At 40.5% G+C, this 15,196-nt stretch overlaps 1 protein-coding gene across 1 annotated transcript in view; it reads left to right on the forward strand.

The window, feature by feature from the left end:
• TM9SF3 (transmembrane 9 superfamily member 3) overlaps window positions 1–15,196 on the forward strand; it is a 38,391-nt gene that overhangs the window by 10,389 nt on the left and 12,806 nt on the right. Inside the window, exons 3-6 of the mRNA XM_063434850.1 lie at window positions 6,197–6,319; window positions 7,386–7,546; window positions 8,511–8,588; window positions 11,763–11,894. Coding sequence (XP_063290920.1) covers window positions 6,197–6,319; window positions 7,386–7,546; window positions 8,511–8,588; window positions 11,763–11,894 — 494 coding nt within the window. The remainder of the gene's footprint in view (window positions 1–6,196; window positions 6,320–7,385; window positions 7,547–8,510; window positions 8,589–11,762; window positions 11,895–15,196) is intronic.

Raw genomic sequence — 15,196 nt, forward strand, 5'->3', positions numbered from 1 at the left:
GCCCCTTTGCCATTTCATCATTACTAATGATGTATATGTACTCTCATTAAAGTACAGCTGTCACATTTGAGGTAATGGAGAGTCCAGGCTGCACAATTGTTTTGTATTTTGTTTTTGTGTAGTTTATTCTTAATTTTTTTTCCCAACTTGTATAAGTTTCATCAACTGAAATGGCAGACACCGGACACATGCACATGCACTTATTTTTCCTTGATTCTTCTAGTACATTGACGTGTAAGAACTTGTGATTTCCTTACTCTCTTTGGTCAGAAAATGCAAATTTTGAAGTTATGGTCCAGTCATCCTTAGATTTATGAAGCATTGGCTGCATATCCTGATGACTTCAACAACTATTAGAGAAAAATGGTTACTCCAAAACCATGACCACTTCTGCGTTTAGAAGTGGTTGTGGTATTGTGAGTTTGTATGTGCAGCATTTCTGCTTGAGAAAGATATTTGCACTTTTGTCCCAGGGGCTAGTTTCACCCCGGCACACATGCTCTGGATTGCCAAATGTAATTTCGTTTAAAAATGTTTTAAAAAAAAAAAAAAATGTACACACTGGCAATGGCTATACTGAGCTTCTTGCCTGCAGGCAGAGGCTGCAAGGAGGAGCGGGTATGTATCCCCCACTTTTTCTTTTCTTGACTGCAGCCTTCACTGACTAGCTGTAAGCTCTGGTGCAGCTCCCCACTCCCTTTCCCCTTCCCTGCTCAGAGCATGCATATGTGCACTGAACTGGTTAAAAAGTCCAATCTAAGGCTTCTCTAAAAGCCTTTGATTGGACCTGGAGTGGCTACCATGAAGTCAGGATTGGGTGTGGAAAGCAGCTTGGAGACCTTTGCCCAACGCTGAGTTCCAGGTAAGGAATTTACTTATTTCAGCATTTAAAGGGAAGAGGACCTAAATATCCTGATGATATAGGATATTATTGTTTTCAAAAAACATAATAGTTTTAGATTGACTCTTTAACTGAAGGCAGAAAGCTTAACAAAGCATGATTATATAGTGCATTACAGTAACCAGTAAAAGGGAATATTTTAGAATGGGCAAGGTGGAACTGAGCAGATGGGGTTAAAGGAACACTATAGTGTTAGTAATACAAACATGTATTCCTAACACTATAGTGTTGGACTAGCTATTTAGGTCCCTGCCCCCTTCAGAGTAGGGTCTAAAAGGTTTTTCAAACTCGCATTTTCTCTATCACCTCCATGACTGAGATTATCAGTCTTGATTGGAATAGGAAAGCATTGGAAAGACTATTGCGCATGTGCTGTGCCAATCCGCACCTCTTCATACAGATGCATTGAATCAATGCGTCTCTAAAGAGAGCGTTCAGTGTATCCATGCAGAGCGTGGAGATGCTGAACGTGGGTGCTGCACACAATGGAGCACTGAAATAGGAAGCATATATCTTGTCTGTCTGAGTGACTGCTCCAAGAAGTGTTACTAGGCACCGATGTTCTCTGAAAAGGCAGCGTTTATATTGAAAAGCCTGCAGGGACAAGCTATAGACACTAGAACCACTGCATTTAGCTGTAGTGGTTTTGGTGACTGTAGTGTCTCCTTAACTTGAACAAGCAAAAATACAGCCATTATATAGGTTGCAAACAGTTTGCTCGGAATGCCTCTTTTAAAAAAGCTTTTATCTTTGTCTTGTTCGTAAGTATTCTTTCCATTGTCATAATGAATTCAAGGGGGAATAAAAACATTCACGCCAGCCTTTTTACCTCAAGTGTGGCATACATTTACTCTGGGCACTCTTTTTCTCGTAATGAACACATGCAGTTACAAATTGGTGTTTTTAAAATGTAGAAGAAAACCACTTTCCTTCACGTGGTCTGTACATCATGCATATTTTGAAGTGGGGCTGTCACTTGTAAGGTGCTTGCACAACCCAGTATCAAAAAAATAAAAAATTGCCATGCACGACCATATACATATGTACATGGTTGTATAGGAGGAGTGCCCAAGCACATAAGCATTCTTACAGCATTTCTCAGCATGTGCTCAATAATGCCTGCAGCAAAATGGGGCAATATCCTCTCCTTGCACACAGAAATGCCATGGGGGGGGGGCTTGTACTTTGTACATGCTTTTGTTTCAGGAAAAGAAGAATAAAAAGAAACCAGGAACTGTAATTTGGAGAGAATTCAAAGCTTTTTTTTTTTTTTTAATTCTTTTTTTTTTCTGTGCATGAAAATAACAAGCATTTGTTATGTGCCACAACAGCACGCATATTTCGACCATCAAGATACACAATTTGGCACTAAGTAACTGCACAATTTTTCTTTTTGTTATCGTTTGGTACAAGCTATAAACATTTTTAACCGTATGTAAATTAATAGTGATGGTATACGGATATATCTCAGATGTATTACAAAAAAAAAAAAAAGGAACACAACCAATTAAGGAAATAACTGTAAGCTACAATTACGGGGACATGTTTGGTGTTGATAGCACCTGCCAGAGGGTAGGGTCAATTGGGTACATGCTAGCTTAATAGAGACCTGCAGGCAGATGGACAAGTATGAAAGTACTCAAGGTGTTGCAGCTTAAAAGGCAAAACATATGGCTGTAATAGTAGGTGCTTAGTAAATTGAAGTTGATATCCAGGCTGTCCCCAGAGAAAATATAACCGGACTTTAGGTAAGCAATTGAGGGTCCTAGTTGAGCCCAGAGTGCAAGGAAGACAGGAGGTAACAAGAGTTAGCATGACGGTTCGTCCACATTCAGCAAAGTAGGGCTGATGGGACCCCCTGTGACACCCATATCGCAGTCCACAGTCACCCTATACCTTGCAACGGTAAGGCAGAGTCCCTGCCCGCACCGGGGCATGCCAAGTTTTGACAGTCTGATGTTAGGCAACGTGGTTGAACGATCAGGGTTTGGTCTCTCCGAGGCTTGTTTAGCTGAAGCGTGCTCCATGTCGGTTCCCGCCTCTGTGCGGCTGCTGGTGGGTCTCCACCGGGTCGGCTTGTAGTAGAGCCTCTCTGAGGTGGGTAGGTGGGTCTGCGTTGGCGCTGGGCTGTAGATTGGGTATTTGCTCGGTCCAGTCGAGTTCCCTGTCCCAAGGGAGTTCTGCTGCTCCGGTTGGTTGCACGCGCCTTCAGCTTAATGTGTGGGGTTGGGCGGTGTCGCGGTCCCTTCGGGCGCCGGGGTCTGCTCGTAACGGGCATTTTGAGTGCTCCACGTGAGTGTGTTAATGAGCGGGTGCCATGGTTAAGTGTGGCATGTTGCTGTCTGCGCCACTCGAGTTCGTCCCAAAACGGCGTGAAAATCGCGTCCAACCTTGCGGCATAATCGGTGTGGTCTGAGGGGTAGTCGCTTGGGTTCCCTGTGCTCACCCTGAGTTGCGTAAGTGCTACTGTGGCGGCAGTTTCAGGGGCATCTCGGGTCCGTTGGGATACAGGCTGAGTTGTGGGGGGTAACCGGGATAACTCCCACCGGTCCAGGGGGGGGGGGGGGGGTTGCAAGGCTATTGTGGGCTCTTGTATGTGAGCGTGTCCCTTGCCGGGGGATCGGCCGCCTCCCCCAGGCTCCAGGCTCCCAGGCTCCAGGCCCAGCTCCAGAGTAGGCCGCATGGCCGGTTGCTGTGGTCGCTTGGTGTACCGGGTCAGGTAAGGTATCCCCCTGTTCCCGGTTTGATTCTGCATCGGTTTCCGAGCTCCCCGAGTTGCTGAGGCTATTATCTCGGTCCAAATTGTCGTGTTTGCTCCCGCAGGTGCAGGAGTTCTCAGAAAGCTCGACCGGCCATCTTGGCTGTCAGGCCCCGCCCCCTCAAAGCTCTTTTTAAAGCAGCTTTGTGATTCCTGGAATGGGCAGATGATATAACTGTAAACTTACATGATCCTCTAAGTAACTATAAATACATATTGAGGGGTTTTGGGGTGAGCATTACACAGCAAATATGCAAACATTTCCTGTTCACTAAAATCAAATATTCCTGAACTGAGATAGTGAAAATAACATTTCAGGAGCTATAACCATCTGTTGTTATTATTAGCTTTAATTGGAACTTCCAAGTTACTAGTGAAGTTGTTCAACATTGCTAGGCTTCAGGGGTAAGCAATCTTCTACACTCCAGATGTTGTGGACTACATGTCCCATAATGCTGGTAAAGTATTATGGGAGATGTAGTCCGCAACATCTAGTGTACCAGAGGTTGCTTTTCACCTGTGCTAGGGAACAGACTACAACAGTCTGCCAATGAAATAACAAATATACATTGTTACAGCTGTGCACTATTAACACCTCTGATATTGACACAAATAGGGTTTTGGCAACATTAAAAATAAACTGTTAAAGAATCAATCACCTGTTAATATTCCAATTCAAATCATAATTTATGGAAGTCCATTCAGTCTCTTAGATTTAGGAACTAATAAAGGCCTTTTTATTCCCTGTAGAGGGGGAAAAAAGAGCTCTGCTTGCGATGAATTGTGAACCCATTCACTATCACACTAGTATTGCTCTTACCTAGTTTTGAGACAGCACTTGTGTCCTAAGATTCTTTCGTATTACAGAGTAGTAAGGCTCCTTCCCTGTCATGAAAAATAAAATCTTTGATTGTACTGAATATCTACTAACGGGCCGCCATCAAGGGGTGACAACCATGACGGTTGTCACGGGCCCTATGTGTAGCAGTGGAACTGCCGCTGGTGCAATTGCACTAGGGCCCACACACTGGTAGGGCCTATCGAGTGGCCCTAGCATTTAGGGCCACCCGATGGGCCCTATATCTTCAGGGGCTGGTCAGCGCTGTGGCTGTGTAATAGCGTGACTGGGCCCATTTAAAAGCCACAAGTACTGCTGGGAGAAAGTGACAGACGGTCACTTCCTTCCAGCTCTCTCCGCTAAATTTCTTCACCAGCAAACAAATCGGTATTACTTTCTTGGCACAAATATAATCTGCAAAAAACAAACATTTCTTCCACACTCTGCAAGATATAACTGCTATTGTGTAGTATATCTATCCAATCCTCTATCACACCTCCTATGTGGAATAACCCTCAAGTTATTTAAGGACATACATTTTGTCCATATATAACTATTTCCAATCTGCTTTAAAAGATTCTTACTTTGTCGAACACTCAATGTATATTACATAGCCTGGCATCGCAACTTCTGCCCAGAGACTCCTATATTGAGACGTCTCTCACCATCATCTGGACAGGATACAAGTGGAATGTAGAACTCTCTGGACATAAACTTCGATGCCAGGCTTTTTAATTAACATTTCATTTAAGGGTTTTTTCATGTTTATGTCCCCAGATAGGGTGAGCATTGTTCCACATAGATGTGGCAGATGATTGGATAGGTATATTGCAGATTTTTAAGAGATATGCAATCAAGGGCTTGTCCCAATAATAGGTGAGAGCAATGACTACTTGTGAGCTGATGCAGAGATTTACAAATCATTTTAGTAGACATTCTGTGCAATCGAAATCTTTAATTTTCTCGACCGGCAAGGAGACGGTTCTTACTGTTGGTTTCTTAATATGAAATTAATGGTTGTCCCAACATAATAGGTGAGAGTAATAATCGTACTGGTAAAGCGAATCACAGTTCACGTTAAGCTAATATAGTGCACAATCGTACAGGGAAGTCTTTATTATTGGTCCCTAAAAGTGAGACCACAATTTTAATGCTAATAAAATTGTTAAACAGGCAATTGTCTAATGAATGCTAAACAGGCAATTGTCTAATGAATTTTATTTTTGTTTCCAAAAGCCTATTACGTACGTGTCAGTACAAGAGGTGATAACAGTGTATAGGAAGAATTGTAACATTGTATATTTGCACTTTCGTTGTAACTGTTTGAATTTGAAATATTGTTTTAATGAAAGCTGCAGTTTATAGATTAAGCTGATTTGACATTTTGTATTGTAAATTGAAAACAATATGCTACACGTATTGAAGTATATATGCTAGGGCAGTGGTAGGCAAGCTTTTGGCTCTCCAGATGTTGTAGACTACATCTTCCGTGATGCTTTGCGAGCATGATGGCCGTAAGAGCATTATGGAGCATCTGAAGTGGTGAAGGTTGTCTACCCCTGTGCTAGGGGAACATGTTATGTTTTTTTTTTTTAAATGGGTAATGAAAATGTGAGGGAAGTGGATAGATATATCATTTTTGTTTTATTTATTTTTAATAGGAATGATTGTCCTCTGAAATTGTTTTGTTTTTCCACAGATGATATCATGCAAACAACTTATTGTGAAATAGATTTGGACAAAGCCAAGAAAGATGCATTTGTATATGCAATCAAAAACCACTATTGGTATCAAATGTACATCGACGATTTACCAATTTGGGGTAAGTTACTATGTCAGGGTCGTACCTGGAGCATTTGGCACCAATTAAATGCAGGCGCACATTTTTCTGTAGTGTGGTTTTTGAATATGGTGGTGTGGTTTTTGAATATGGTGGTGTGGTTTTTGAATATGGTGGTGTGGTTTTTGAATATGGTGGTGTGGTTTTTGAATATGGTGGTGTGGTTTTATGTAGTATTGACATTTGGATGCAGGGTTGTATTTGTGTGTAGTGTAGGCAAAATGCTGAGATGTATGCACATACACACACACATACTCGCATATACATACTGGCACACATACAGATACACAGACACATAGGTACACACATGCAGATACATAGAAACACAGTCATACACCGATACAAACACTGACACACATACAGATACAAACTAATAATAATAATAGACGTGCTGACGCAGGTGGATATATATCTCTAAATATGTGTTTCTGGATTGCTGTTGGCTTTAAAGATTGGATAATAATATGGATTGCTGCTGGTTATATTTTCTTTTCTTTCTACACTTGACATGAGACAGCATCTTGGTATGCTGCTCTTAACAGATTTATTTATTCACGTGCTTTGCTGTTGGTTTTTATATAGAAATCCTTTGGGACAAGACTGCCTCCAATTTTCTTTTTTCTTTTTTGGCTGTTACTGCCGGTGGAATTCTTGTACTCCAATTATTCTTTTTTTTTTTTTTTTTATATTGTTTGTTAGCATTCATAGTTAAATAAAAAGTTAGAGCTCAAATGTCAACATTTATTTATTCTACATTGGTCTTATAGCACCTTTATTGAGAAAGTTCTAACAAAAAAAATAAACTAAATTGGGGAAAAAAGACAAATTGAGTTAAGCAGCATTTAAAACATTTGATTTTTTTTTTTTTTATTATTTTTCATGTACAAGGCAATAGCTTAAATTCTTAAACTGTAAAATAAGAGAAGTGGTTCATTCTGGGACACTTCTCTCGCATAATCACTTCTCATGCGTAAGCAACAGTTTGTGCTATAAGTTTGAATCTGACCATATATATGTAATAAAAATAAATAAATATATATTTATTCAGGTATTGTTGGAGAGGCTGATGAAAATGGAGAAGATTACTATCTTTGGACATACAAAAAGCTGGAAATAGGTTACAATGGTAACCGCATTGTGGATGTAAATCTAACCAGTGAAGGGAAAGTCAAACTTGTTCCAAACACAAAAGTACAGATGTCCTACTCTGTAAGTAGATCAATAATTTTATTTTACGTTCAAAATCATGGTGACAGAAGAATGTTACTCAGATGAAAGTAATTTTTTTTGTTTGGTTAGATTAGCTGTTGAACTTAGTTAGTGGGGAATCTGGGCACATAACTAGAGCTTGTTGTGTTTATGGTGCTATATGCCTGTGAGTCCTCCATTCATTGTTAAACTGTTTATGGACTGACCTGAATGAAGCAGGTCTCTTTCTGGTACCAGGAGCAAACCCCTCTTCTGAAATGTACTTAAGCATAATTTCATTCAATCTAGATGACAATGATAAGATTACTGGGCTGCTTAGCTACATAATGAAATGCCTAAATTGAAATTGAGCATCAGTATAACATTTCCTGTAGGCATTGCCTCCATTTTATCCATTATATAATGTGTAAGTCAAACATGCAGGTCTGATAGCCTCATTTATTTTAACAAAAAAATATGATCAATATTTCTGGTCGAAGAATTCTTTACCATTCCTGAACGTTTTACTGGTGTAAGATGTAGTTCCAGCAGCTCAAAATAGTTTAATTTATAGAAAGACTTGTGTAAAATACTGTGTAAGCCTATAGAATAACAATGCTGTACATATTTGCCAAGTAACTTTAATTTATGAGGGGGTTTCTTCCCATGAATGAAGCTATGTTAGTCCTTTTGTGTGTGACCTACGTACATATTGTTTCACAGTATGCAAGTCACTTAGAACCTGTGTGGCATGCAGTATACTTGCTGCTTATCCCTAGGCTGTCTGGGATATGTAAGCTTACAGCTGCAGCTACATTTAACAGTGAAAGAATATGGGGGCAACATTTCACATGTTGTTTTGAGGTTTTTCTTAAATATTTTGCGTAGTGGACACTCCTATTGATAATCTTTCATAATGACAATTTGCTTCTTTATGCTTTTTTTACATATAACAGAAACCGGTTTTACTTCTTTTTTCTTAAAGGTTAAATGGAAGAAATCAGATGTCCGATTTGAAGACAGATTTGACAAATACCTTGATCCTTCCTTCTTTCAACACAGAGTATGTAAAATTTCAAGTATATTCCGTGGACAATGTTTGTTAGTAAAATACATTTAACATTTCTTTAGAGCGGGAAATCATCAAACCCTTTGTTTTGATATATACAACTTAAAAAAAAAAATTCTTATTTTACAAATGCTACTTTACATGAGAATTGGTATTTGCTTCAGTTATTTTTGCAAAGTAATATATGTTTCAATTCATCTTTAGATGCAAAGCTTCATGCTGAGTTTATATTCGTCTAATAACAAGAAAAGGAGATCAAGGAGAAATAGTTCTCATCTTCCTAAGCATGTTGTGTTTCAGTGTAAAAAATATGAATTATAGCCTTATGGACAGAGACGTACCTAGGTTACATCGCCTACTTAATTTTCATTTCACAGTGAGATCCACACAAGCCTCCCTTTTCTTAACTTTAAAGGGACAGCTGTAATGGCAATGGGACTTGTGACGAGAGCAATCTCGCCACATTGCATTGGAGAAGCCTGGCTGCCCGCCTGCTGCCTTTGGACTATGGCCCTGGGAGATTGGGCCCTTTAAAAACAGTATTCGGCCATACCAGAGTGTATGTCACTCATTCTGGCCCTTTAAATACAGTGGGGTCATTCGGTACTTGCCCTGTGTGAACGGTGATACCCCAGATAGCTATGCCATGGAGCCCATTCATATAATGAAAGACTATGGGAAAGACTTTAGCTCCATGGCAATTGAACTGTGTGAATAGGATCTGAGCGCTATTCGGTTATTTTGTGCGCTCAGATCCCAGCTATCTGGGGATATGTGAAATGTCTGTGTGTTATGTGTAAAAGGTGACTTTATGTATTTTAAAGTGTTTTATGTCTTTTTGCAACCATGTGCTCAATGGAGTCTGCCTCTAGCCCTGGATAATTGGATTACTTTCCCCATTGTCTCCAGGATAGAGGCCTCTGTAAAACCTGTTTAAACCTGATTGCCATGCTGCCAGCCAGGGACCAAAATATACTTTTACTAACTTTTGAACCTCTGGTCTGATTCATGCCATTTTTAAATATGTTGTTCCCCTGAATGGATTGATTGTGAATGTGATGTATGGTTTTAGAGTTATGAATGTTAGGTAAAAAGTATGTTTTAAACTGTACGTATAATTGGGTTGCCTCTCAGGCTAAGGGGAGGAGATGTGTGGGATGTAACCATTGTGTGATTGGGTAATTCATAATTGTCTGTGGGCGTCTCTCTTGCAGGGGAGAATTGCATAAAAGCAGAGTGTGTGTCATTAAAAGTCAGTCTTGTTCCAGCATTAAGCTTTGGCTCATGTGTGGATTATTTGGCGATCCCAGGGATATTTCTACTCGTGGAATATTGGGTGATTTTCTTTTATGGGAAGAAGGGAATACTTGACGGAGTAACGGATTGTACCGTCACAGGACTGTTGAGGCGTGAGGTGGTACCCCACCGCTGCCACGCCTCTTTATCCTGCAATTACCTCTGTATGAGCTCCTTCTCAGATATGAGCTTCAATTTAACATTTTTGGGTAAACTTTTTAAATTGTTTTAAATATTAAAATATTTATGTATGTATTCCATAGTTGGTAGTATAGGCTTAAAAAAAAGATTTGCAGCCATCATTTGTAGCTGTTAATCCAAAGGAAGGCAACAAAAAAAAGTTTCAATCACTTTCCAATTTTGCAGAAAAAATAATCATTCTCGACACCAAAATGTTAGATCTCTCATTGGAAATGTATTTATGCACTATAAGAACAAATGTTTTGGGACACCTGATTACACCAACAGGGACATTTATGACATTGCATTCTAAATACATAGACATTAATATGCAGTTGAACCTACCTTTTGTAGCTCTAACAGCACTCTTGTGGGAAGGCTTTCAATAAGCATTTTAAGTGTTTCTGTGGAAATTTTTGTCCCTACATCCAGTAGAGGATTTGTGAGGACAGGCACTGATATTTGATGAGAAGGACTGGCTTGCAATCTCCATTCCAGTTCATCCCAAAGGTGTTCCATGGGGTTGAGGTCAGGTACGGGACAATAAAGTTATTCCGCAACAAATGCATCCAACAATGTTTTTATGGACATTGCATTGTGTACTTTGCACAGTCATTCTGAAATAGAAAAGGGGCTTCCCATAACTGTTCCCACAAAGCAGAAAGTATAGCATTGTCCAAAATGTCTTGCTATGCTGAAGCTTTAAGATTTCCCTTCACTGGAAGTAAGGGGTCTAGCCCAACCCTTGAAAAACAGTTGCATGCCATTATACCTCCTCCACCAAATTTTACTGTTGCAGTCAGGCAGGCAGGTAACGCAGGCAGGTAACAATACAGTCAGGCAGGTAAAGTGCTCCTGGCATCCGTCAGACTGCCAAACAGAGAAGAATGATTCTTCACTCCACAGAGTCAAGTGTTGGCATTCTTTACACACCAATCGATCCGACACTTGGCATTGTACTTGGTGATGTGAGGCTTGCATGCCCATTCCACAAGGCTCCCTGCACACAGTTTTTGTGCTGCTCTTAATCCCAGTGTATGTTTTTGTGGAATCATCAGAGTGTTGGCAACTTTACGCACCATGCACCTCAGCACTCTGTGACTTACTTGTTTTTTTGCTTAGCGGCTAAGTTTCAAAGTGCTCCACTTTCCAATAATACCACTTACAGTTGACCGTGCAATATCTAGATTTGTCACAGATTTGTCATCCTGTCATAGTAACACGCTGGAATTCATTGAGCTCTTCAGTGCGATCCATTTTTATCACAACTGTAAATGCAGACTGCATGGCTAGGTGCTTGATATTATACATTTTTGGCAATGAGTCTGCTTGAAACATCTGAATTCACTAAGTAGTGTCCCAATGCTTTTGTCCATAAAGTGTACTTGGACAGAGAGAGATATCAATATAGAGAGATCGCAAAAAAGTATATATTTTTTTCGAAATCTTAAATCCTACTAAAAGCGTAGCTTACTAAAGCTAAAAATCTGTCCTTTTGAACTTGGCAGAAAGCTGGACTGTTCGACATTAAATTCATCCATCTAATGGTATCTTTTATTTTTTGTATATAAAATAAAACGAATTTAATTTATAACTATATCAATGTTATACATTATTTTCCCCCCCTCCTATTTATATGTAATAGTGATTTTTATTTTATTTAATTATTTTTCTTGCTCCCCTCTTTCTCAGATACATTGGTTTTCTATCTTCAATTCTTTTATGATGGTTATTTTCCTGGTGGGCTTGGTTTCCATGATTCTCATGAGGACTTTAAGGAAAGATTATGCTCGGTACAGTAAGGAAGAAGAGATGGATGACATGGTAAGTGGGTGGTGTGAAATCCACATCTATACTTTCTGATATTAGATGTGCTCTATTTTTGGATAATCCATCATTCAAATTTGTTTAAATTAAATTGACACTTCTTCACTCAGTCAAATAGGCCTTTCTGCAGAAGAAGGGTTATGTTCATGTGCAATACAATCTTGTCACTAAACTTTCTTTGGTCATAATATTCCGGCTCAATAATCCAATTTTGCCATATTGGACAATACCGTATGCTATAAATCATTAGGTACAGGCAGAAACAAAATGCAAAGTCCATGAGATTGACGTATTAAAATATCTGTGCAGTAATCTTGTAAAATTAAAGATTATACTAGCATAGTGTACTAATAATCTTAATTTTAATAATGACAGGAGGCGAATATTTTGCATTAACTTTCTTTACTAACTCCATAGCAGCAAAGAAAAAATAGGTGAAATAAAGAACCCATTCAGAGTGTATATAAGGGAAAGCATATCCAAAGCATTTCCTCTTGAAAAAATGCGACCTCACAAGTCCATAACAAAATGGGTAACTGTACGAAAATCCAACTTTAGCCTTGAAAACGATAAGGGAAACAAATTCCTCCCATAGACCATGACAACGGGTTAAGCTGAAAGAAAAGAGACTAGTTTCAGTGATACGGAACTGACCGTATGAATATATAACAGTGAGCTTATGTTGTCAGATGTTAATATAACTAGATATAGTTTAAACATGCGAGAATGAAATTTCCACTTACGATAATTAATCTAATACACGTAATATATAAATATATAGTGCTACAAACCCCAAGTGTCCTGTGATCCTATAACTTACCAGGATTGGGAAGAACAACAAAAGGGTGGGGAAATATTCACCTCCTGTCATTATTAAAATTAAGATTATTAGTAAACTATGCTAGTATAATCTTTAATTTTACCACATGACAGGAGGCTTCGTATTTTGCAATTTTAACGCTTAGTAAGAAGAGAAAATGCAGTGTTAGACGACAGACGGAAATAAAATGTCTGAAACGTGGATTCGCGTGACCAGTCTGCCTTCTGTAATGTGCCTGAAAGAGATGCGCCCGCCAGAAAAGCAGACTATGCCACCGCCCCTCGAATGGAGTGTGCACCAAAGGACGGGTCTATCCCGGCCAACGTAAGGAGACGTTTAATTCAGCTGGACAGAGTGGTAACCGAAACCGGACCAGTACCGGAGTACTGACATATGAAACCAACAGTTGTCAGGATGATGTTGCTCGCAACGTCGCCTTCACATATGCCCTTAATGCCCTTAACAAGGAAAGTTGAGGGTACCGAAACAAAGAGCGGGTAGAAGACCGACGACGAATCCGATTTAGTTCGTTGTGAAATACAGAACATGACTCCCTCCGGAGTCACCGAAAAAGCGCCCAAGTCAAAAGCGCGTACATCCGAGACTCTGTTTTTTGCCGACCAGCCCTGGAAAAAACACCTGATGGGGTTGCCTCTAAAGACCCTGCGCATGTAGGTGCGGGCCGCATTGGTATTTCCCATAAAATAAAACCCTCTTTGGGTCCATTCTGTTGTGCACCCATTCACGCACCATTTCCGCAGAGAAAGAGTCTGCCCAGGCGTATGCGTCGTCCACTAGATACCTTACACGGGCCAGTGGCCCCATTGTGTCCAGGAGCTTATCTTGTGCTCCCCTGAAGCCTCATTCGACCCCTTTCCGAGGCTCAACACCTCCTCGTGCCACAAATGCCAGCATGAGCTAGTCAAATTCAGGCGTAAAAGCCACTTTATCAGGTAGCGACAGCCTGGGGCATTCGGCTCGCATTTGCTTACGGACGTCTTTGTCTAGGGGGTGTTCTGGTGGAGTCCACTCCCCGGAGCGGGGATGCCTGACGTTCCTGGGGTTAAACATCCTCTGACCCATAGAATCAAGGAAAATGTCTTGTTCCTGTGCAGAGGACGCCTCTGTTGTCCCTGCACCCCCCTTACTCTGGGGCTCACCCAGAAAGAACTCCCTGACATAGGCGTTGGAGCCACCTCGTCTGAGACCTCTGCCTACCACTTGTTCACGATGGAAAAGATGTGAGGTACATCTCTTTCCTCGTCCGAGGAATCATCCTGAATTTGAGGGGTGGCAATATATGTTGGACGCCTTACACTTTCCAGGGCCGCTCCTTGAGCCCTCGCCCTTCCAATGGCGTTTTGCTGGGCGTGCCCTCTGTGGAGGAATCATCAGAGTCTTCCCTGCCTTGAGAGCATTATGAAGCTGGCTTGATGGGATCAGAGGCCGTTGAGAACATTTTGGCCATAGCCTTCTCCAGGGATGCGGCCACCGCTGCATTTTTCATGGTGTTCTGGGTATCTTCCATGATAGGCCTATATGTATACGCTAACAACCAGGCAAAGGTAGGAGAGGTAGAGGGGCTGATAGGGAGGGGCCTTAAACTTATACACAGCTTAATAGCATGCCGCAGATTAAGCAGACTCTATTGCAATCACTGGGGCTCACCCAGGAAACCGGAATTGCAAAGACTGATTCCGCTCAGCAGCACTCCGGGTCATATATAGGTATAAGCACCTAAACGGCTACATCTTGAAAGGGTGCCTGTCACTATTCCTACAAATTTATGTTTTTTTTGTTTTTTTTTTTTTAAATAAAATTTTATCTAAACATTGTGCTACCAACCAATCTACTTTCTCCTTCGTGGCTCAGTTTTTATGGACTGTATCCCAAATCATTAACTGACAAGGGGGCACAGAAGAGACCTCCCACAGGCGGTCCTTCTGCTCTCCACGCATAGTGACCACAGCGAAAGCTCTGTGATTTCTATGGTAACCCCCAAGTTGGTGCTGTTGATGCTGACTGAGTGTAGGAGCACAAGCTGATGTTTCTCTATTCAGATGATGGTAATGAAGCCAGCATGTTGTCGTCACAGAGGAGTTTTGCCCTGCTTAAGGATGTGTTGCCAAACGGGGCAAATAAAAAAAATAAAATTAAAGACTGCTGAAGGAGGACAGAATAGTGACACCAACCTCAGTGAGACAATGTACTTTTATTTTAAAGCAACAAATTCCAACATCCACCACTCTGCTCAAAATTAAATGTGAAATGAATATGCTTGATTTTGTAATAAAGTGCAATTCTCCATGTATAATTTGATTTTACTTTTTTTCTCTCTTTGTTTGAGAATGTTACTACATTTACAAAGTACACTTCAGAGAGTAGAAAGATGTTGTTGTTTTTTTTTTCTTTCTTTTTTAAATGCCTGCCAGGTTTATTCAGTTAACACAGAATTGTGCAAAATTGCAACTTGAATTTC

The sequence above is a fragment of the Pelobates fuscus genome, chromosome 10, assembly GCF_036172605.1.
Source record: "Pelobates fuscus isolate aPelFus1 chromosome 10, aPelFus1.pri, whole genome shotgun sequence".
NCBI lineage: Eukaryota > Metazoa > Chordata > Amphibia > Anura > Pelobatidae > Pelobates > Pelobates fuscus.